This window comes from Copadichromis virginalis, linkage group LG6 (assembly GCF_057382275.1).
Source record: "Copadichromis virginalis isolate Kocher_CV1m ecotype Utaka linkage group LG6, C_Virginalis_male_GT1.1, whole genome shotgun sequence".
Lineage (NCBI taxonomy): Eukaryota > Metazoa > Chordata > Actinopteri > Cichliformes > Cichlidae > Copadichromis > Copadichromis virginalis.
This window is the reverse complement of record NC_140623.1, coordinates 2143834-2168669: the sequence shown is the minus strand read 5'-3', so window position 1 is coordinate 2168669 and position 24836 is coordinate 2143834. Positions and strand designations below refer to the sequence as shown.

The 24836-nt window shown below is 40.7% G+C and overlaps 1 protein-coding gene across 5 annotated transcripts in view; it reads right to left on the bottom strand.

The window, feature by feature from the left end:
* The window catches only part of LOC146706903 (glutamate receptor 2-like), a 111240-nt gene that overhangs the window by 74568 nt on the left and 11836 nt on the right, over positions 1–24836 (bottom strand). For all 5 annotated transcript variants that reach the window (XM_085458196.1, XM_085458195.1, XM_085458193.1 and 2 more), the window contains exons 2-11: positions 24469–24609; positions 18957–19196; positions 18589–18710; positions 16066–16140; positions 8630–8683; positions 7941–8099; positions 6766–6933; positions 6235–6339; positions 6026–6133; positions 2986–3049 (exon numbers count right to left, since the gene is read on the bottom strand). In XM_085458196.1, the coding sequence (XP_085314322.1) occupies positions 2986–3049; positions 6026–6133; positions 6235–6339; positions 6766–6933; positions 7941–8099; positions 8630–8683; positions 16066–16140; positions 18589–18710; positions 18957–19196; positions 24469–24609 (1236 nt within the window). The remainder of the gene's footprint in view (positions 1–2985; positions 3050–6025; positions 6134–6234; positions 6340–6765; positions 6934–7940; positions 8100–8629; positions 8684–16065; positions 16141–18588; positions 18711–18956; positions 19197–24468; positions 24610–24836) is intronic.

Sequence of the window (24836 nt, the reverse complement as noted above, 5' to 3'; positions counted from 1 at the left end):
TGATGGTGACTTGTGCTATGGGCTTGGAGTTGGCCTCTAGTGTTGTACGCCACATCCCCATTGAGTTCCTGATGAAGGCTCTTAGGGTCCCATTGATCTTGTACAATTCTAGGCATCCAGTATCCAGCTGTGGGGCATCGAGTCATAGGCCTTCTTGTAATCAATCCAGGCAGTGCACAGGTTGGTCAGTCTGGTCTTGCAGTCTCGGCTGATTGTTCTGTCTACCAGTAGCTGGTGTTTTGCGCCTCTGGTATTCTTGCCAATTCCTTTCTGTGTCCCACTCATGTATTGACCCATGTGCCTGTTCATCTTAGCCGATATGATGCCTGACAGGAGCTTCCATGTAGTACTGAGGCAGGTTATTGGTCGGTAGTTGGAGGGGACCGGTCCCTTCTTGGGGTCCTTGGGGATCAGGACCGTCCGACCTTCGGTTAGCCATTCCGGGTGTCTCTCGTTAACTAGCAGCTGGTTCTTTTGTGCTGCCAGACGCTCGTGGAGTGCAGTCAGCTTCTTTAGCCAGTAGGCGTGAACCATGTCGGGCCCTGGTGCTGTCCAACTCTTCATACTGGAGACCCTTTCTTGGATATCTGCCACTGTGATGGTTACTGGACCCTGTTCAGGGAGGTCGCTGTGGTCTGCCCTCAGATCCACTAGCCACTGAGCATTGCCGTTATGGGTTGCATCCTTCTCCCATATGCTCTTCCAGTATTGCTCGATCTCCAGCCTTGGTGGTGCTGTTCTCTTATTATTGTTCCCTTGCCACTGAGAGTACACCTTTGCTGGTTCTGTGGAGAACAGCTGGTTTATTCTCCTGCCTTCTGTCTCTCTGGTGTACCTCCTCAAGCGGCTGGCCAAGGCTGTGAGTCTTTGCTTGGCAGTTTCCAAGGCCTCAGGTATGGACAGCTTGCTGTATTTCTTATGCACCTTCTTTGTCGCACCTTTCTGCAACTCCGTTAGTTGGCTAACCTCCCTCCGTGCTACTTTGATCTTGCCCTCTAGCCTCCTTCTCCATGGAGGGTACTGCCCCTTGTGGCTGTTCAACTTGTAGCCAAGCATCTCACTGATCACTGCTGCCGTATTGTAGATCAGCTTGGGGTAATGTGCTCACGTTTGCGTGTCCTTGTCAGCAGGTGAGCAGCAGTATTCTGGACCATTTGCAAGCGTGATTGTGAAACCTGATCAATACCAATATAAAGCGCATTACAATAATCAAGGCGAGTGGGCACAAATGCGTGTAAAACTCTCTCGAAGTCATAAAAAGAAATAAAAGGTTTGACTTTAGAAAGCTGCCTCAACTGAAAAAAGCTATTTCTCACCACTGTATTTATTTGTTTGTCCATTTTAAGAGCTGTGTCAATTGTTACTCCAAGGTTGGAAACAATTGGTTTCACACAGGAAGTGAGAGGACCCAAGTCAGATGGAGGCACACCAGGGCCACTCGGCCCAAATATAATGACCTCTGTCTTCTTTTCATTAAAATTAAAAAAATTCAGAGCCAGCCATGCTCTGATATCTTTAAGACATTCTAAAATAGGCCTGAGGGGGTTAGGGTCATTGTGTTTCAGGGGTAAATAAATTTGACAGTCGTCTGCATAAAAATGATATGGAATTTTATGTTTTTTAATAATATGGCCAAGGGGAAGTAAATACATGCTAAAAAGAAGGGGCCCAAGGATGGATCCTTGGGGTACACCACATGGGAGGGGGGCGGAAGATGAATAAAATTTACCAAGTGAGACAGAGAAACTTCTGTCAGACAGGTATGACTTGAACCACTCCAAGGCAGTGCCTCTAATTCCAACATGATGTTCTAGGTGAGAAATCAAAATGTTTTTGTAAACTGTTGCCACTCCTCAACCTCGGCCGTAGTCCTCGGTGAGTTAAAATAGGAACAGTCTGGCGGTAATAGTTCCGAGAAAGCGCTTAACTCACCGTCACTTAGCCAGGTTTCTGTCACACAGAGGAAATCCAGATTATGAGAAGTGAAGAAATCCTTCAATATGAACGTTTTATTTGCTAACAACTTAGCGTTACCCAGAGCAATCCGGGTAGGGTCCATCATTGCGGTGACAGCCATCCAAGAAACCTGTTTCAATGGATTCTGCGGATTTACTCCACCGCAGCGAAGACGAGGTAAGAGAAGGCGGGGACGCAGGATCTCCTCAGCCGAGCCGACAACAGGTACCAGCTAGGTGGCAATAGGTTCCAGGAAGCAACGGGGGATGAAACGCCAGTGCAAAGGTCGGATTTCCGCCAGAGTGCATTGGGAAACTGTTCTGTCTCTGCCAGATGAAAAACCTAAATATGATTTCAATTTCACTAACAGCCCGCTGCGTTTTCTCCGACGTTTAAAGCGCTTCTTATGAGATGGGGTAGGGGTGTAGCCTAGGTGAGCCGGTACTCCAGAGAGTAGCGGAGGTGGGAAAAAGTCCTGTCCATCAGCGCTAGTCCTTACCAGTTTCTCTGTGGCAAGTCGAATATTTAAGAGAGTTTCACGATTGTAGATCAGTAGAGAGTCAGCGTTGTTCAATAAAAGTGACAAAAACAATATAAACACGCAGAGCAAAAGTGGATCCGACAGCCATGGACGGCGAGCCATGCACTCCGGCGCCATCTTGGATGTAGGACTTGGCTCTACTTTACTTTACGTCTTAATGCATGCGCCATCATCCAGGCAAGGAAATCCCAAAGGTTGATTCTGTCCATGTGGACGTAGTGTTGTCATTTAGATAAATGCTTCATCACTCATCCAAGTGACACTTTCTCCCACTGAAAACACTATGTCCACATGGACAGAATCAACCTTTTGGGATTCTGTACTGAACGTCCAGTTTCAGTCAGTCTCAATACAGAATACTGATATGACAATTTTGGTCTAGATTTTTTGGTTTAAATAACAAATAAAACGTTTTACTGTACTGTAAATAACTTTTCAAACATTTTTTATGAGTATCATATAGACATATAGTACCTGATGTAACGTACCTTCATAACGGTCATTGTCTTGAAACAATTCAGCATTCTTCTTTAGCATCACATACGGTGCTTCCTATATACACAAACACATTGAAATGTTAACAATACAGTAGACTGGAGTATGAATGTGTGTGAGTATAGATAGAAAGCACTTAAAGGCATAAAATAGGTGCTTGTGTAAATGAGTGAATGAGTGCTCAGAGTAGTATCTTGCCCAAGGATGTTTGGCATGCAGCAGCCATGAATCAACCAACAGTCTTCCAATTAGTAGATGAAAAGAACACTAAATAATACAGAATACTGAAATAAAATGCAAGATTATTAAAAATGCTAACTAGAATCCCCTAAACATCTCCAAAACTCAAAACCCTGGATCTAAACCCATGGCACTGTTTGTAACACAGTGGACCATCTCTTAAATTAGATCTCACTTTGTTGTTGTGAGATCATGCAAAATCTTGATGCTGTGTAAAAAATGTACAGACCAATCTCAAAGTAACATTTTACAGCAAAACTCTTAGAGAAGATTGTCTTCAGCTTCTTAAAAACAACATCCTTGAAAGAAATTCAGTCAGCATCACAATACTATGACTGTGTATTAGGTTACAAATTACATCTTAAAAACTGCTTGTATGGTGAATGTTCTAGTCTTGCACTACCTCACATAAGTTCAGCATTTCATACAACAGGACATCAAATTCTGGCTGCAGCACTGGGACGGTGTCTGGGACATCTCTGTGGTGGTTTAGACAAACTGTAAGTTTTTTGTTTCCATTGGTGACCGCAGGTCTGTGTAGTCTGGACTGAACTGTGGAGTCCCCCAGGGGACCTATCCTTTTTTCGATTATTTATGGTACCATTTGGTCACAATATACAGAGATACAACATTTCATTCGACTGTATCAAGAAGACTGAGATCCCTCAGCTCAGCTCCAACCAGAAATTAAGTAAATTAATTTAGTAACTCCAGCCTTTGTGGGTGTTATAATGTAACACAGAGCGACAGAGTTTTATGTATGCACTTTCAATGGGCAGTTATTCCTGCTGCAATCAAATCAGAAACCTGATCAAAACATAATCAAGAATTAACAAGCTGAATAATTTAATTTAAGGTGAATAAGAACATAATCATTACAATGAAATAATTCTAATGTTAAGAATTTGTTTTCTGTGCAGATGTGACCTTGAGCTCTGTGTGTGTGTGTGTAAGGAGTTAGACTAAACAATTGTCTGGGTGTGAGTAGAGTAGGCAGAAAGACAGAGAAATAGAAAGGTTTTTTTTTTTTTTAATCATAAACAACCAGAAAAAGTCGTTTTAAATGTAATGTGACTGCAGATCTTAACAGGTGTTAAAAAGAGAAGACAAGAAAAACAGATTTTTGGACAAAAAGAAGTAATCAGAAATGAAAAATACATAGAATGATAGAGGGAAACCACATATTTCTTTTTAACATGATAAGAAATCATGTTGGTATTATGCAAACTGAAGTATAGTGTTGAATAAACATGACAATTGTAATAAAATAACTTTTGCTATAGAGAATGAGGGGAGGGGAGGGGAGAAAGAGAAGAGGGAGAACCTCCCTCTTTTGTGAGGTTGTTATAGAATATTCTCCCTTTAAAAATTAAAAGATCTGTCACGGACCCGGCTCCGGGGACTCAGGGTCCGTGAGCAGTGTGGACTATTATTTCTATTATTTGATGTGTGTGTCTTCTGCACGATGCTGTCATGTCTATGTTCCACATGTTGTATGTGTAGGCAGGGTGTGTGTGTATATGTGTGTTTCTGCGGGTGTAGCCATAGCTGGACTGGCCATCGGGCATACCGGGCATTTCTGGTGGGCTGATGGTGATTTTTCGTTTTTATGGGCCGATGGTTTTTGTTTTGTTTTTTTTCGTTTTTTTCCCGTAACGGTATAAACACTGAAAGGTGGTGGATTGGCCAGATGCTGGGAGATGTGTAAAAATAACTCAGTTGTTTGGTGGTGGTTATTGCGGAGCTTCCACAGATTCAGTAACATTAGCAAGTGGTGGAGGCCAGCAGATGCAACACGCTGGCAGGTGGATGACGGAAAGGCAGGAGGAGCAGAGACCCGAGGCGGTGAATTGAACTTCAGGTAAGAAGTTATGAGCTGCAGTCTATCTGGGTCAGATATAAACCAAGTTTAGGTGGAGTTTATTTTCATTATGCTGACTTTTTACAGTCAGTTACAATAACTCGTACTGCGTACTAGCTAGCATGACGGAATTTCTATACAGCTGGGCGGGTGCTATGATGTTAATGATGTTGAACTTGTTTTATCTTATTTTATTTATAACTTCTTACCTGAAGTTCAGTTCACCTGACACTCTCGGACCAGCGGCCGCTTTGAGTCTCTCCTCTTGCCTCCCTTTTCCTTCATCCACCTGCTGGCTTCCACCACTTGCTAATGTTATTGAATCTGTGGAAGCTCCGCGATAGCCACCACACAAAGTAACGAATAACGAGCCTATCTAAATTCCAGTAACGAGTAACGCGTTCCCGGTTTTGGCATAATAACTAGTTACCGAGCTCGTTACCACAATAATAACGTAGTTACTGTAAGACGCAACACCTGCACAAACAAACACATGGACATGCAAGTTCGTAACAAACGCGTTACTTAATAACGCGTTAGTCCCAACACTGCTGAATGCTTTCGGCAGATTTCCATGTGTACATCTGTAATGTCTGTATCATACAAGGCTTGAATAATCTGGTCCCATTTTATCTTAAAGACCTCATAGTACCATACTATTCCAATACAGCACTTCACTCTCAGACTGCTGATGTACTTGTGGTTCCTAGCGTATTTAAAAGTAGAATGCAAGGCAGAGCCTACAGCATTCATGCCCCTCTTCTGTGGAACAAGATCCCAGTTTGGAATCAGGAGACAGACAGCCTCTTCAAAATTTCATGCTATTTTTTCACATTTTGGATCATCTTTACTACTGCACTATTAGAGAATAGAAGACAGAAAACGTTTGACATTGACTGACATGGTCAATTGTAACTTTATTCATGGGTTACCAGTATCGTTGTAACGATGACAGTCTTATTTTCCATTCCCATTGTGTCATTTGGGTAAAGGTCTGACTTTGTCAGAACCATCTTATCCACCTCATTCCAATACCCAATCTGTGAACAGACACAAGTAAGGTTATGCAAATATCTTGCACATACAAGCTAGAAAATGTGTTCTAATGATACATATTATGGCAACCTGATGTTTTAGTTACCTTAATAGGTCCATTGTTCCTAAGCTCCATGATTGTCACCGAATAGTTGATCCTTTTCCCGTACTGGTCAAACTGTATATTCCCTGTTAAACCATCTACATGCACCTGCATACACATTATTTGAATTATTAATGGCACAGCTTAAGAATGAAATTCAGTCAATTAAATTACAAAAATTAAAATGAAAATAGGCACTTTCTGGATCTCATGCACACCCACACCTCATGCACACCTGGTGGCTATAGTAGGATAAGTTAACAAAGGGAAACCCTACTTTTGGTCATCTTCACTGGTACCTTCACCACACACTACTCCCACTCAAACAAATGACTGATTGTGTTGCTAGAACAATTTTCAAATGATTATATTTTCAATTATATTTTCAAACATTAAATTTTAATAGCTTTTGACAAGTAACCAAATAAAAGACAGCAAGATTTTTCAACAACATCTCTGATCTAAACTCTTACACCTAGCTTTTATGATTTCTTCTTTGTGCATTCAAACTAAAGACATTCAAATCCTTTTTACCTGTTTGAGGGCACGCTCAATTTCCACCCCTTGCGCCCAGGGCACTGCTGGATTAGCTAGACAGTCCCCACTGTTGCCACGACGACTTATATCTATTCTTTGCTTGTGCAGGAATCGGAATGCCTCAGTCATCACATGGACTGCATCATAGGTGAGGGCTGAAGTATACTGAAGGACAAAAATAATGGCAAAAAATATAGTTTGGGGACATTTTACTTCATTTAACAGTTGCAATAAAGGCAATGCTGCAAGGGACCAACTGGCCAGGTGTCCAACCAGGGAGCTGTCTCTTAAGGAATTCTAACCTATGTCAAAATGTCTGATGTTGACTGTGAATCTCATAGAATTAACACGAAATTTCAGGTGATTGGATCAGTTTGAAAGGCAAAAGGCACCTGCAGGTGACGACGTATCGTCGACATTGTTGTGTTTGTTGGGGAGAAAACTTAGAAACATACAGTACAGCACTTCAGAGTCACACTGACAGCGATTGAAGATTTATGGAAATTTGACAAGCTGAACGCATTCTGTACTGTCAGGAGACACGGCGCAAGATTGACTGATATTAAAAAAAAGCATGCAAAATTGCAAACACAAAAAAAAAAATATGCGAAACAGCGAGACTGCAAATGGTGAACCACGATATAGCAAGGGACCACTCATCAAGCATCAGCCAGATCTTTCTAACATAGGTTAGAATTCAAGGGATGAAACTATGACAAGGTTTCATCCCTTGTCATAGTACAGACTACATATGGCATGAACTAACGAGCCTCCAAGCTGACATTTTTTATGTTGAATGTGGTGCAGTATTTTATTTGCCAGCTAAAAAGAAGGCAAAGAAGCTCTCAAACCCATTGATCATTTTCATATATGCCTCAGTCTAGCCTGAAATCTTCTAGAATTCCCTAGAAGTGCTACAGGTGTGACTTTTAATTTTAATGCACACCTAAGTCATGTACAACTCACTTTGATTAACTCAAGCTGTATGTATTATACTTGTTTATGTATTATACTAAAGATTACTTGATATTAGAATACATTTTTGCTGGCCTGATTCTTAGACCATCTCCCGGCAATCTTAATCCATTTCTTATAGCATATAACTTTTGCTGAAATAACTAAAACTCCACTAAATTAAACAAAAAAAAGATTGTTGGATGTCCAAATCTTACTCTAATCCTTATATCAGCTCCAGGATACTCCTTTTCTTCCAAAGCCTCCCATCGCTGATCAAACTTTGCCACCACAGGATCATCAAAATCTACAATCTGAAAGCCAGACACATTTGCACCTCCATACTGGATTTTAGAGAGGTCACCATCCACAAAACCCTGGAACAAGATCAACAAAATATACAATTACTGAAATTTACAAAAAGTTTATTTAATACTAATATGCAAACACTATTTTCTTCTCTGCTAAGATCTCATGCAGAGCAAATGATGTGCCTCCAGCAATTTTTCAGAGATTTACTTAGAGCAAAGGTGTTAAACATAAGGCCAGAATCAGCAACATCTAAAAATACTGTTGAATGACACTGAGAATAGTCACAAAAGCAATCTAGTCCGCATGCCAATAGAGAAACGAGATATGGAATGAGTTATGACTAGTATACTCAGCAACTACTGCTCTATTATATAAATTGCAGTAGTGCAAGCAAAAGGTAGTCTTCTCACAGCATGTCTAAATGTGACTGCCTGCTTTAGGATCCCAGTTACTAAGTGTAAACCTGTTATTAGATCCTAATCTAAACTGAGTTATGTAAACCGTCGTTATTGTTAAACAGTCATACATAAATGGCCTGCAGTACATACATAAATATACTTGGTCAGCCTCATTTAAAGACTGGAAAATGACTCACCAAGTTTGCGATGATATAGTGATATCCTTTCACGTGCCTGCCTATAGTGATCACCTGGTGAATAAGAGGAAGAGGTTATGTCAGCAATAAACAACAATTTTAAATGGTTAACAGGTTAATTATCCTAACCTAGAAAGAAAAACTAGATGCTTCAATTCACTGGAAAAAAAAATCATAATTTTTGGAGATACATGGTATGTAATTTTATTTATATAACACTTTTCTACTCTTACTAACCAGTCATAGAACATCACATTTTCAAATTCAAATTCAAATTCAAATTCAAATTTTATTTGTCACGTACACAGTCATACACAGTACGATATGTAGTGAAATGCTTGGACAACTGCTCGTGACCTAAAGAAAACAAAAAAGGAAAGGCTATGAATAAGATAGTAAATAAATATGAAAAATTAAAAAGGGTAAATTTAACTAGGAAGGAATAAAATATAAATTAAGGTTAAAAATGAAATAACTGTACAACACAAATTAGAATGAAGGGTAAATTTAACTGGGAAGAATAAGATAAAATATATAAATTAAAGTTGAAAATAAAATAACTGTACAACAAAATACACAATACACAATATAGAACTATATAAGAATGTATGAAGAAATCTAAATCTAAATAAATATATACACAATAACAGCAGCTCCCACTCAGGGAGCTCGGAGCGGATGGTGCGCTCAGCTGATCGCACAACCCTCTGTAGAGCTCGTCTGTCCTGCATGGTGCTGTTCCCGAACCAGGTTAAGATGTTTCCCGCCAGGATGCTCTCTATGGTGCACGAGTAAAAGTTCCTGAGCACCTTGGAGGGCAGTTGGAAGTCTCTCAAGCGTCTGAGGTGGTAGAGACGCTGTCGGGCCTTTTTCACCACGGTGTTGATGTGACAGGACCATGACAGGTCCTGCGTGATGTGAACTCCGAGGTATTTGAAGCTGTCCACTCTCTCCACTGGGCACTCGTTGATGACGGGGGTCTGGTAGTTCCTCTCCTGCTTAGTGCTGAAGTCCACTATCAGCTCCTTTGTCTTACTGACGTTTAGAAGGAGGTTGTTCCTCTGGCACCAGTTCTCCAGATTCCTAATCTCCTTCACGTAGGCCGTCTCGTTGTTATCAGAGATCAGGCCCACCACGACGGTGTCGTCAGCAAACTTGATGATGGTGGTGGAGCTGGTAGTGGCCACACAGTCATATGTGTACAAAGAGTACAGCAGGGGGCTCAGAACACACCCCTGGGGGGCTCCAGTGTTGAGAGTGGTGGAGGCTGAGACATGTCCGCCCATCCTTACTGCCTGTGGTCTGCCAGTTAGGAAGTTGGAGATCCACTGACACATAGATGAGCTGAGTCCCAGATGCTCCAGCTTGGTGGTGAGTGTGGAGGGAATTATGGTATTAAATGCAGAGCTGTAGTCTATGAAGAGCATTTTAACATAATTCCCCCTTCTAGTGTCCAAGTGAGTGAGTGATGTGTGGAGGAGATGAGAGATGGCATCGTCTGTGGAACGATTTGGACGGTAAGCGAACTGTAGTGGGTCCAGTGTGTCTGGTAGTGAAGAAATGATGAAGTCTCTGACCAGGCGTTCAAAGCACTTCATCACTACTGAGGTGAGGGCTACAGGGCGATAGTCATTGAGAGAAGCAGGGTGGGGTTTCTTCGGGACAGGAACAATGATGGACTCTTTGAAGCATGTGGGGATCACCGAGTGAGATAAAGAGATGTTGAATATCTCAGTGAACACAGGAGCTAGCTGGTATGCGCAGTCTCTTAGGATACGACCTGGGATGCCGTCTGGTCCTGCTGCTTTCCTGGTGTTCACTCTCTTGAAGGCTCTCCTTACTTCATGCTCGGAGATGACGAGCACGTTTCCGGTGCTGGCAGTATCTTCCTGTCTGCAGCCGTTAGCGCCGCTAACACTGGCATTGTTGGAGACCTTAGCTGCAGCCTCGAAGCGAGCATAGAAAGTGTTCAGCTCGTCTGCCAGAGTCACGGCCGCGTTCGTCATACCGGTTGTTGGTGCTTTATAGTCCGTTATTGTCCTTAGTCCCCGCCACAGGCTCCTAGAGTCACTCTGTTGGAGTTGTGACTCTAGTTTCCTCCCGTAGCGCTGCTTCGCCTCTTTCACCGCCCTCCGCACGTTATATGACGCGGCTTTGTATGGGTCCATGTCCCCCGTCATGAGTCCCGTGTTGTAGGCAGCGGTGCGGGATCTCAGAGCGTCGTGAATGGTTTTATCCACCCACGGCTTCTGGTTGGGAAACGTTGTGATAGTCTTTGTCTCCACGGTATCATCCGCTAGTTTCCCGATGAATCCCACAACCGCTTCCGTAAACACGTTGACGTCATCGTCGGAGCTGTTTCTGAACATGCCCCAGTCTGCGTCATCGAGTGCGTCCTGTAACGCGGCCACCGATTGATCCGTCCAGCGCGCGACCTTCCTCTGAACCTGTGCTTTCAAGGAGCACTTTATTGTATTGTCACCTTTCTCCCTTACTATATGTCAATAGACCTCTCTGCATGGAATCATACTTGTTATTAATCTCTGGCTCTCTTCCACAGCATGTCTTTTGTCCTGTCTTCCTTCTCTCACCTAATCGGTCAGGACAGATGTCCACCCCTCCCTGAGTCTGCTTCTGCTGGAGGTTTCTTCCTGTTAAAAAGGAGTTTTTCTTTCCCACTGTTGCCAAAGTGCTTACTTGTAGAGGGTCATATGATTGGGTTCTTCTCTGTATGTATTATTGTAGGATCTACCTTACAATCCAAAGAGTTTAATTTTGGTCTCTTTCTGACCAGACTGTACTCTCAGTATTTCACAGGCTTGCCTAAATGTTGTTCAGAACCTTTAAGCATGCTTCAACATGTTTTTTCTTCAGCAATGAATACTTGAATGGTGAGCGTGCATACTGGCCATGTTGGTTGAGTGCACTACTTATTGTTTTCTTTTAAATAGTACCTGCTGATTTCAAGTCTTTCTGTAGCTCTCTTCAACTGGTCCTGCCTCTTAGACAACTCTCCAAAAGTGCTCACTGGGACCTTAAGTTGTTTAGAAATTTTTCTGTAACCAATGCCATTAGCTGGTGATTTCAGCCGGTGTCACGACTTTCTATCTGTGTCATTTCTTATTATTACACATAATTTATGGACATATATGATCTGATTTCTTTGCATGTATGGATTAGAGTGTTACAGACATCTGGTCATGTCATGTCATGTCAATAGCACGTTTAGAAATATATCTATTTAAAAAAATTGGTTTTGTCTTCATTACATTTTACATTACATTTTACCAGGTGAATATTTCCCCAAAATGCAAAAAGAAAATATTTTTAACATGAAATTCTTAGCCACAAACATGTATGTGTTTTAAACCTAACCTGAATTATAAGACAGCTCTGGGGCAGTAGGTCGGGAAGGTATTGAAGATGAAACAAATGCTCATATTTAACAATTTTTTTCTCAGTTATTATGCAAGTAAATGTGGATACTCCAAAATTTGTTTCTTTTCAGATTAAACTGCTGATAATTTTATTTTTCTGGTACAAAGTTGAATGAAAATAGAATTTTCATAATTTTCGTAATCTCCATGTTTTATTTTGTATTATTGTGAGATATAACTATCAACAATTCAGAAATTGCCACAAGTTGCATTTTGCAATGAGAAGTTTTTTTTAAAAATTCATGTGTGTTCAAATAATGGATTTTAAAGGAATACTTAATTTTTTAAATATTTTAATTACCCAATGCTTAAACTGTCTTTAGTGTAGCTGCCAAATTACATTTCATGTTCAAGCATTGCTGCAGATTTAAAATTGGAGATGGTTCAGCAGATTTAAAAAAAAAAAAAATTTAAAAAAGAGAGGAAGGCACTCACATCACTTAGTGATGACAACAACATTATCATCCTTCCGGCAGACAAGGGTAGGTGCAGAGTATTGCTAAACCAGAAAGACTATTATGAGAAGATCTTGTCACTACTCAGTGATGAAAATACTTATGAGCCCCTGAAACAAGATCCAGGGAGTGGCTGCAGGAATAGGGTAATAGACTGTCTGAAGCAGTTAGAACAAGACAAGGCTATCGACTACACCAAGTCTGTATAGTTTACCGAAAATACATAAACAGGGTGCACCTTTAAGACCGACTGTCTGCATGATCAACTCTGTCACCTATAACATCTTTAAGTTTCTGGCTTCGATCCTCAACCCACTGGTGGGCAGCTCTGAACTCCACATCCAGAGCACCCTGGATTTTGTTGAGAAGGTGAGAGATGTAATTATGGAGGCAGATGAAACCATGGTCTTGTACAACGTTACATCTCTCTTCACTTGCATCCCAGTCACGGAAGCGTTGGAGATAGTCCGTAAGAGATTACAGGATGACACCAACCTCAGCAACAGGACCACTCTCAGCATCGACCAAGTGTGTTTGCATTTGCAACCGTGTCTTCATTCCACCTACTTCACATACAAGGGTCAGTACTACAGGCAGAAACATGTGTGTGCCATGGGTTCCCCAGTTTCACCCATCGTGGCCAATTTGTACATGGAAGAAGTGGAAAAGAGGGCTTTGCTATCCTACCCTGGAACACCACCAAGCCATTGGTTCAGATATGTGGATGACACCTGGGTGAAGATCAAATCTCAGGACGTACTACTTTTCACGGATCACATTAACTTGGTGGACCGACACATCAAATTCACCAGGGAGGATATGAAAAGTGGCAGGTTAGCCTTATTAGACTGTGAGATTTCCATCTGTAATGGGGGACATCTAAAAGCTGACGTGTACCGTAAACCTACACATACGGATCAGTATCTAAGGTTTGACTCTCATCATCCACTGGAGCACAAACTGGGTGTCATCAGGACACTACAACACAGAGCAAACACCATCTCCACTGACACAGCGGCCAGGGAGGCAGAAGAACATCACATCAAGAAGGCCCTGAGTAAATGTGGTTATCCCAGCTGGACTTTTGTCAAAGCTGGGAAGGCACCTAAAGAAAGCTCCGCCAATCCAGGAGAGAAGGACAACCGCTGCCCAAGCGAAAACCTGTAGTGATCCCATATGTGTCAGGAGTATCGGAACAGTTGAGACGCATTTTTTTCTAAACACCGTGTCTCTGTGGGTTTCAAACCTCAAAAAATGCTGCGCCAAAAATTGGTCCACCCCAAGGATCAGGTCCCCCGACACAAACAGAGTAACATAGTGTACACTGTTAAGTGCCAGGAGGATTGCCAGGATTTATACATCGGGGAAACCAAACAACCTCTGGCGAAGCGGATGGCACAACACAGAAGAGCTACCTCGTCAGGCCAGGACTCTGCAGTCTATTCACACCTACAGGCCAGTGGACACTCTTTCAATGATGAGGATGTAACATCCTGAACAGGGAGGAACGCTGGTTTGAGCGCGGAGTCAAGGAGGACATTTACGTGAAAAGGGAAAGACCATCTCTGAATCGAGGAGGGGACCTAAGGGTACATCTTTCGCCATCTTACAATGCTGTGATTGCAGCCATTACCCAACTCTCTGTGAATGGTACTCATGGCCATTGATCAGTGGGCTTTGATCAGTGGGTTTTGGTCAGTGGTTGTTGATCAATGGTCATGAGAATTTGCATAATTATGATTAAGGAACTGACCTCCCAGCCCATTGTTCCTTCAGTGGGCTGGTTTCAGTCATTATGCAAATGTACTGTTTATAAGATTGGGGAAACCTGCAGTCAGCTGAGACTGAAGAAGTCACTTGGATGAGTGACGAAACATTTCTCCCACAAAACGCTACGTCCAGATGAACAGAATCAACTTTTGGAATAAACAAAAAACATTTATCTGAAGTCTCACTTTGCTTCTGGTGATTCGACACATAATTTTTCATCACTGATCAAATAGAGTTGGTAAGATATACCACCACTGTTTCTGTCTAGTTGATAGTAGACTTTTCTCTCCACCTATCTGGGACTGTAAGAGGAACATGTTGCAAAAATAGTTGTGTTATATTGTTGAATGATCACTGTCTATTAACATTACAGATTACAACACTTTGCAGAACTAATAATACTTGCTGCCTAGCTCCCACATTAAGATTATTATTTTATTATTGGAAATAGCCGCTACTTTAATGCTAACTTAACAGACGGGTAATGTGGCTCTTGAATAACTGCTACAAGTTTAACAGTTGTGTGCAGTAGCCAAGTTAATGTTTATGATAACTGTTTAATACATTTTTTTTAGAAACACGAGCTTTAGTGACCTTTCAAAAGTCTTCATGACCCTAATAAACTTTTCTGGTTTGTAAAAAGTTTTCAGACTCAGATAGCACGTCTGGTATCAATACTACTGCTAATGTGTATCCAATAGCTATTTTGATTCATATCAGAGTATTGATTTCTATTGTAACCCTACTCCACAGAGTAACAGTGCTAACAACTGTACCACCATGCTATCCGTATAGCAGCTTCTATTTAGCTACTTTTCTTTGTCATTTTTTTTTTGTCTTCTGTGACAGAGATGCAACATATAGGGTTCATACAAATATTTAAAATCAGTCAAAACAAGTCCCCTCCCCCAGAATTAACTGACTGTTTTTTATGCATTTGTCATATTTTCAAAATGTTTAACAGCTTGTGCTTTGCAGATTTAACTTGCAGCATTTGCAGATGTCATGAGCAACATGCCCAGTTCTGATAATTGTGACATTATCAAAATAGGGTTTTCCAAATGATTATCATGAGCTGGTACCGTAAAGCAGTTAGCAGATAGGGGTCTAATTTTAGTTTTGATCACAGTTTTGATCCAGCCAATCAAACCAAGCTGAAAAAGAAAATCCAACTGTTTTCTAGATTATCGTCATTACAGTGTAAGTTAACACTAATAATTATGTAGCAGCCATCTGCATGTGAACAGTGAAAGTTCTACGCGATATCATTTTGCTAACCATGTAGAAAAGACAAATACTGGATACTAAGCACACATCATTTCTATTGTTTGCCATCTGATGATGGAAACAGGCCAACAGTACTTACCGAAGAGGAAATTAACTCTGCCAGAATAGAATTTGAAAGATTTCAAAACACGTATAGTAGTTTCATTTAATTGTTATTTAAGAAAATTTAAATGACACAGACACCATCATGACTAGTTCATGTCTGGTCTGGTATCACACCTAAAAAACATCCAGGATAACCACAATACTGTTGGTTTCACTGAACAAAAGTCTCCAATAGTATGTTTTGCATAGTTTCATTACTTCTTTTACACAGACACACACATATAGAAATATTATCAGTTGACTCTGAGTTGGTTGGATGAGAGACATTCACTGTTTTTTAAGGAATGCCCAGTAAAGAATGGATCTATAGAATCAGCTTCATTTTTGATGGAGAGAAAATATTGCTCATACTGGTAGCAGCAGTAACAAGATAAAAATCAACCTGCTCCATGATGTCTTTCACTTTATCTTGTTCGCAGTCCAGTATGATGCGTCGTTCCTTACGGATCTCCAGGTCCTAAAAAAATAAGACAACAAGCATCCAACATTATTACACAGTCTTTAAAGATTTGTGTGCTCACAGTACAAGATCAAATTGCATCTTCCTGAGGTGCAGTGCTGCCACATACTGCTTGACACCATAGGTTAGACAAAGATATTTATTATAACTAGCTACAAAACCCTGAAAAGCTTTCTGGAAAATACAAACTAAAAGCTTAAGCTTATTTTAGTATTTAAAACAAGCATATGTAAAAACAATAGATAACATCAAAGCAAAGTATACTCTACAATGCTGTACAGCTGCTACACTGTACAGCTGACAAAGCCCTTTTCCCAAGACATCACAGACCAAGTTTTGGTCAGGACCCATAGGCTTCAAATTGTAAGGCACTAGCTACTGTGTCAGTATGTGGTGGGAGTGGGAATGTGCTGAGCTAACTTTAGAATAAGTGCATAAAAGCATGTTTTTATTTTTTGAGGTTTTTTTTATGTCCTTTCAATCAGCGATCAGAATTATTGTCTAAACACCAAGAAAAGTGCCCAACAGATTTGTTTTCCCAAGTAGACCATTACAGCTATTGCTATACGGTCCACTTAATTGTCATATTTGTTTTTATTATTATTATTATTATTATTATTATTATTATTATTATTATACGTTTTTATTTAATTTTCATTTTGAGTTATTACAATCAGAATGGACAGGACCGGGGACAGGAAAGAGAAAGAAAGAGAGGTTGGGAAGAGAGTTAAATGAAGGAGAGGGGAAGAAAAATAGAGGAAAAGAGGGATAGTGAGAGAAAAGACACTGAAAATCTGCTTGATCACCTGCTGAGAGAAAAAAAAGACAACCAAAAAGAAGATAACACAGTAGGGAAACCACAGGTAAATAATAAATATTGAATGTTACTGAGCAGCATACAGTACTAATAATGCATGAAATGTTTAGAGGCATCAGCCAACCAAAATAGTGTGTGTCTGTGAGTACCTGTTTGTACACCTGTGTGCACACCTGTGTGTGTGAGCGCGCTTATGTTCATAGGATTTCTCCATGTAAGCATCTAATAGTGGGTATTGGAAGCCATAGCTCTGCCCCCCAGGGCATGATGCAGGACAAAAAAACATCCATCCATCTGCTTCCTCTTTTTTCAGGTCGTGGGTGGGGGCTGGAGCCCATCACAGCTGTCTTAGGGTGAGAGGCAGGGTACACCCTGGACAGGTCACCAGTCTGTCGCAGGGCTAACACACAGAGACAGACAACCATTCACACTCACATTAACTCCCCTTTGGGCAATTTAGAGTTTCCAATCAACCTATCCTCACTAACTGCATGTATCTGGACTGTGGGAGGAAGCCGGAATACCCGGAGAGAACCTACGCAGACACGGGGAGAACATTCAAACTCCACACAGAAAAACCCCAGCCTAATGGTGGAATTGAACTCAGGAGCTTCTTGCTGTGAGGCAACAGTGCTGTTTGGCTTCTCTGAGTGTTTAGTCCATTTTAAATTCTGTTACCTTCTGTTAACCTACTTTCATGTGTTCCCTGGACTCCTAGACTCTGTTACCTTTCCTTCATGGAATTCCTTTTGGACTGCTTCCGCTACTATTTATTGTACATAATAAAGATGTTTTTTTTTCTGGAAAAATCATCATTCCAGAAGAGGGTTGTATATGATGAATGGAGGGTCCTTCACCAAGGGGAAGAGGTGGCTGTAGCTCAGAAGGATGCCCAGGCCATCAACTAATAAGAAGGTTGGTGTTCTGATCCCTGGCTACTCCAGTCTGCGTGCCAAATATCCTTGGGTGACATACTAACTACAAGTTGCTTTCTGATGCATTCACTGGAGTGTGAATGTTAGTAGTTAGGAAATAAAATGCTCAGATGCTCAGCACTATATGAGGACATTTTGCTTTTTAGATATTGATAAAATGTTTTCATATAGCTGGATTAATGTGACTATTTTATTTTCATGTCAAATAGTTGGACTGAGTGCTGGTGAAAAAAAGACTTGTTTTGTAAAAACACTTTTTTGAGAATTGTGAACATGGTTTAAATAAAATAACTGAAAAAACCATATGGAGTTATTTCAACATTTATCCACTGAACTGTGAACAAAAAATAAAAAGACTGAATTCTTGGAACAATTCTCCAACTCATTTGAAGAGAGAAAAAAAAGGAAAGAGAAGCTTGTTTGTTATAATCTAGCCAAAATAACTTAAATATTTCGGACTGTGTCATTTGCTAAATTACTATGGCATAGTCAGGATTTTCACATCAGGCCAACTGCAGTGCATGTACTTGCCAAAGAATAAATAACATAACAGAAGACACTGTTGAAAATGCTGGTTAGCAGCCTAAACTGATGAAAAAGCTGTTATGACCAAAACTTTAAATTTGTGTCTAAAATTTGATTTTCTCCGCCTCTCTCTTGCATTCCAATATAAGAGCAGAATACCAGTACCTGAAACAGGGACCGGTAGGCTTCATCCTTTCTCTCATCTTTCAGGTTTCCTACATTTATTGCAGTGACGACCCATTTTTTCTCTGCTGCAGTGTCCAGTATTACCTGAAGAGTCGAAAGACCTACACACACAGAGTCTCATTATTAATAATTAATAATTCATTAACTTATACATTTGTAGAACATATCTCTATCTCATTCTTTTCTATGTATATGAAGCATATTTCTCTGCCTTGCTGTGCTTTCTATAACTGTAGCAAGTTTCTGCATTTGCTTAACATTTTCTGTATTTACAATTATTTCAGTATCTTATCTTCAAAATTAAGCACTAGCAATATTTATGCGATAAATGATGAGAATTTCCTTACCTCGATCACTGTCATACAGATAGGCAAACTTTTCCCATTTGTAGTATTCCACTAATGAAACTAGTGGCCCCTTGATGTCCGGCCTCATTTGGAGAACAAACTGATTCATTCCTTCTGCTGGGAAAGAAGGTGTAATGAAGGAGACATGAAGTGTCTCACAAAAGGATGTGATGGTGTTGACCGATTTCTTGTCATAGAAGCCAAAAATGGCATAGACACCCCGAGAGAACTGGGAACAAACTAGGAAAGAGAGAAGAAGAGAAAGATTGTACAAATTAAACAGTGAGTTCAAAGGACCTGGGAAGAATATTTGCACTCATTAAGTGTCCCAGTGCCTTTATCCCAAATAAACACTAAACGCACACTTATATTTAATCACATTGAAGAACAGTTTTTTAAATTGGGGTACATTAATAAGCACAGTAGTTACAATAGGAGTGGGAATTCTGTGGTTCACAATAACAAGTAAAATAAAATATTTCTAAAACAAAGCAACACAAAAAATTTAAAAAAAGAAGTGCTTCTGTCCAATTAAAAGCTAGAGGGCTTTATATCTGATATAGACAGTGCTAAGTTTCTATAAGCTGCATAAAACAGTATAAGAGGCCAGGTGTAATAAGCTATAACCAGTTACACTTAAGAGAAGAAAATTAAAATGCCAGTTCCAATCATCTGTTGAGAAAAAATGTATGTATTTTGTGTCAGCATACATGATCCAGCTGTGTGGCTGCAGGAAGGTGAATTATTCTGAATGAGAGAATTGGTATTAAGTATCCCACTGTGGAAAGTGACGTCGGCGTGACGTCTTTCATAAATCATTTTCCAAATTTGGTCCACTGAAGGGATTGTTTTATAACACCAGGCAACATCTTTTTTTTCCAAACTCTGCTGAAAGTATGTTGTTGTCAGCGGTACGGCCACGGTGTACGGGCTATTTATAGTCCAAATATGGTTGTTGTGGATGTCTTTTCAAAGTCAAACTTTGACTCACTTTAGAGATAATTTTTATAAACCAGCAGAACCAGCAGAAAAACCACAAACCTCTCTTACTTTCCATCACAACTTCTCCCACCTTCTCTCAACCTTAAAAATTAACTATATATAATGCAAATGCACTTTGACACATTGCTTCACAAATTTAAACAAGCAAAGGGAATTTCAATTTCAAAAATACTTAAGCATTATTATTTTACATTTTAAAATGGATTTCATCGTTTTTAATATATCAACAGATTTTAATAAATGACATTTTTAACCTTGTTACAAACAAATAAGTTGATATACTAAAATAAATAAACCAGTTAAAGAAAAACAGAAAAATGCAAAATAACAAAAAGAATTACCCACGCGTAGTGAAGAAATCAATAGGCTAACACATAATAAATTATATTTGTTTATACATAATCCATATTCATTTGTATCATGTTGACAAAATCAATGTTAATATTTGTAAATTTAAAAAATTACATTTATTAATCATGCAAATTTCCTGCAATTGTCATAGACGTCAACATGATGTCCAAAAATATTACCCAATCCAAAGTTCAAATGTTGATCAACATATTATCATCCAAGTTGGGTCATGTTTAGGTGTCCAAATTGTGAAACTTGTTTGGAAGTCATATAGATATCTAGAATTGGTCATGGACTGAGGGACCCAATATACACATGGTCTTCATCTTGAATTAACTTCATTATTTATTTCCACCAAATCATTAATGTGTCTTTTAGATCCCGTTTCTACAAGAAAAAACCCCATTTTGGACAATGTTTTCACCACTCAGAGAGGAGATTACAAAGCCCTCCCCCTCCACCACCTTGGTGCCTGTCTTCTATTCTGACTTCCTTCTCTCACCCCAACTGGTCACAGCAGATGGCCCCGCCCCTCCCTGAGCCTGCTTCTGCTGGAGGTTTCTTCCTGTTAAAGAGGAATTTTTCCTTCCCACTGTCACCAAAGTGCTTGCTCATGGGGGTGGGGTGGGGGGGGGGGGGGGGGGGGGGGCGTGGGTTCGTATGATTGGGTTTTTCTCTGTATGCATTATTATAGGGTCTACCTTACAATATAAAGCGCCTTGAGGCGACTGTTGTTGTGATTTAATAATGATAATGGATTGCATTTATACAGCACGGTTCCGGGCACCCAAAGTGCTTTACAATTCCACTATTCATTCACTCTCACATTCACACACTCGCTGTACAACTGGGGCAGACTGACAGAAGCGTGCCATTGGCCCCTCTGGCCAACACCAGTAGGTGGTAGGGTAAAGTGTCTTGCCCAACAACACAATGACCAGGACAGCAAGAGCTGGGGGATCGAACTGGCAACCTTCCAGTTACAGATGAGCTTCCCAACCCCCTGAACCACAGTCGCCTCAATTTGGTGCTATATATATATAAAACTGAACTGAATTGAATTGCCTACCTGGAATTGGCATAACTGTTATGCTAATTCCAGCATACAAGCCCCTGGTCAAAGTCACCAAACCAGTTTGTAAGCAGGTACATATGTGGTCTCAGAGACAATGGAAGACTGTTTTTCCACCACAGACTGGGAAGTCTTTAAACAGGCCGCCACACGTGACAACACCACAGACCTGCAGGAATAATCAGAAACTGTCATTTCCTATATCTCAGAGTGCATCGATGATTTCCCAGAGACCAGGACTATCACTATCCAGGCCAATCAGAAACCATGGCTCACAGGTGAGGTCTACAGGCTTTTGAGGGAGAGAAATGCAGTCTTCAAAGCTGGGGATTAGGTGAGCCTAAGAACAGCAAGGGCAAACCTGCATCAGAGAAGTGAAAAGGCAATACTCCAGGAGGATTTCGCAAAGCTGGACGAGCACAGAGGGACTGTGCTGCAGAACTCACAGATGTCTTCACAGACATCTTTAATACATCACTGAGCCAGGCTGTCGTTCCCACATGCCTCAAAGCCTCCACCATCATTCCTTCACCAAGGAAGTCTCCTCCCTCCTGCTTTAAGAACTACCATCGGATCACACTCACCCTCAAGTGCTTTGAACAGTTAGTCATGCATCCATTTAAAACATCTCTTGCCCCCAAACTGGATCCATTTCAGTTCATATACCGGTCAAACCACTTGACGGATGATGCATTCTCAAATGCCCTTCACTCAGCCCTCACACATCTGGACACTAGAGACTCATGCGTCAGAATGCTGTTCATAGACTTCAGTTCAGCATTCAACACGATCATTCCCCAGCAACTCATTCACAAACTGGATCTGCTGGGGATCAGGAACTCGCTTTGTAACTGGCTGCTGGATTTCCTGACAGGAAGACCGCAGACAGTACATGTCGGCTGCAACACTTCCAACACAAGAACACTGAATACGGGGGCTCCCCAAGGATATGTGCTGAATCCCCTTCTCTTCAGTCTGCTGACCCACGACAGCACGCCATCACACAGCTCCAACATCTTCATCAAATTTGCAGATGACACAACTGTGGTAGGTCACATCAGCAACAATGATGAGCCCTACTACACGAGTGAAGTTAACCATCTGGCTGAGTGGTGCAGTGACAACAATATGCCCTGAATGTGGAGAAGACTAAGGAGATCATCACACCCTGCACACCCCACTAACCATCAATGGTGCTGCTGTGGAGAGGGTAAGCAGCACCAAGTTCCTGGGTGTGCACATCTCAGAAGATTTCTCTTGTTCAAAAAACACAGCATCACTTGTCAGTAAAGTCCAACAGCAACTCTACTTCCTCCGCAAACTGGAGAGCAAGAGCCTCATTCCCATTGCGAGCACCTTCTTCAGAGGCACCACTGAGAGCAGCATCACTGTGTGGTATGGCTCCTGCACTGCAAAGTAACGAGTAGTGAGAGCAGCGGAGAGGATTGTGGGCACTTCTCTTCCCTCCCTCCATCTACTTCACCCGCTTCACCTGAAAGCCCTCTGCATTACAGGTGACTCCACTTATTCATCCAACAGCTTCTTCAGTTTGCTGCCATCGTAAAAGAGACTGAAGAGCTTCTGAGCCAGAACCAGCAGACTGAGAGACAGCTTCGTTCATCAGGCTGTTAGGATGCTGAATTCACTCCCTGCTCTGTCCCTCGCAACTCTCACACACACGAACTCCAGACCTGCATTCACCTCTTCCCTCTGAACCCCCCCAGACTTCTACCGACGCCTTTTCACTGACTGCCCCACCCCCACTTGCACACAAACTCTTGCCAAAAAGCACTCTGATTGTGTTGGACACTGTTGTTTATGTAAAATTGCATTGTGTTGTACATAAGACTTGCATTTTATTTTTATGTTTATATTGTTTTAGTGTACACTGAGGGCCGTGGGAGAATTGCAGTTTCAAATTCCTGTGTATCAGCTTTGAGGTTTCAGAGCATGTCACAGTACTGAAACAGCTTTAGTGAAGAATACAAATAATCTTCTTATATTCATTCTTATATTTTATCATTAGAGAATGTTGTAGGTATTAGAGGTACTGCACTGCAATGGTTTAAATGGCATCTATCTAATACACTTTAATTTTTATGTAAATGAAGAGTTAATTATGGAGTTCCACAGGGTTCCATGCTAGGACCAATTGTATTTCATAATATGTTTGCATTAGGCAGAATCATTAGAAGGAATAGAAAACATTTCCCACTGCCTTGCAGAGGACACAATTTTTTTCTATCCATGAAACCAGATAACACACACCAATAAGTTAAACTACAGAATCATGGACATGTCCTTCAATGTCCATATTAACAAATATGTAGCACTGCTTTGTCCCATTTGCACAATATCTCTAAAATTCAAAACATCCTGTAAGAGTGCTGAAAAACCAGTTCATGCATTTATTAATCCTAGGTTGGACTACTGTAAGTCATTATTATCAGGACGTCCTACAAACTCCCTGAAAAGCCTTCAGTTAATCCAAAATGCTGCTGCATACTGTACTGAAAGGGACTAGAAAGACAGAGCATATTTTCCCAATACTGGCTTCACTTCAGTGTCTCCCTGTTAAATCCAGAATCAAATGTAAAATCATTCCTCTCACATGGAAGGCCTTGAATAATCAGGCCCTATCCTGTCTTAAAGACCTTACTGTACCGTATCACTCAAATAGAGCACTTTGCTCTCAGACTGTGGGCATACTGTGGTTCCTAGGATATTTAAAAGTAGAATGAGAGGCAGAGCCTTCAGCTTCCAGGAGATTTCTTCCTGTTAACAAGGGTTTTTTGCTTCCCAGTATCACCATAGCTCTTGTTCATTGTCAGTCATCTGATTGTTGGGGTTTTCTCTGTTTTCTCTGTATTGTTTCCCTGTTGTGATTTAGTGCTATATAAATAAAACTGAATTGAAGGGTTTAGGGTTAGGATGAACAGCCACAGCACACTGCACAACTATTGCTACATATTGCCATGTTTGTATTTTTTTAAATTTCAAGTATTATTCTAGACTTTTAAATAATGACCCAATAAAAATAATTCTTTTTTTTTTTTTTTGTTTAAAAATGAAGAGATCAATACTTACAGCAGTTAGTAACAGCAAAGCTGTTGGCCACCTCCAGGTTATCTATGTGTGGAGTTAGCCTGAAATCTGCCATCCCAAACTGAACCATGCCAACTCGGAATGCACTGTACTCCTGATCTGCGCCTCTGGGAAATAAACCACCTGAGAAAAACAGAGACAGAAAAGGTCGTGATCATAAAGAAAAACAAAACTAAGTGGAGAAACAGGTTTTCTAGCTACAAACATGTTGAGATAGGGACATTTTTACCACTTTATGTCTTAAAAAACAACAACAAAGAAATTGCAATCCTTCATTAACAATTGCTAAATTTTATATTCGTCAAAATGTTTTTATAATGTGATATGGAATCTCAGCAGTTTGGGCTCTC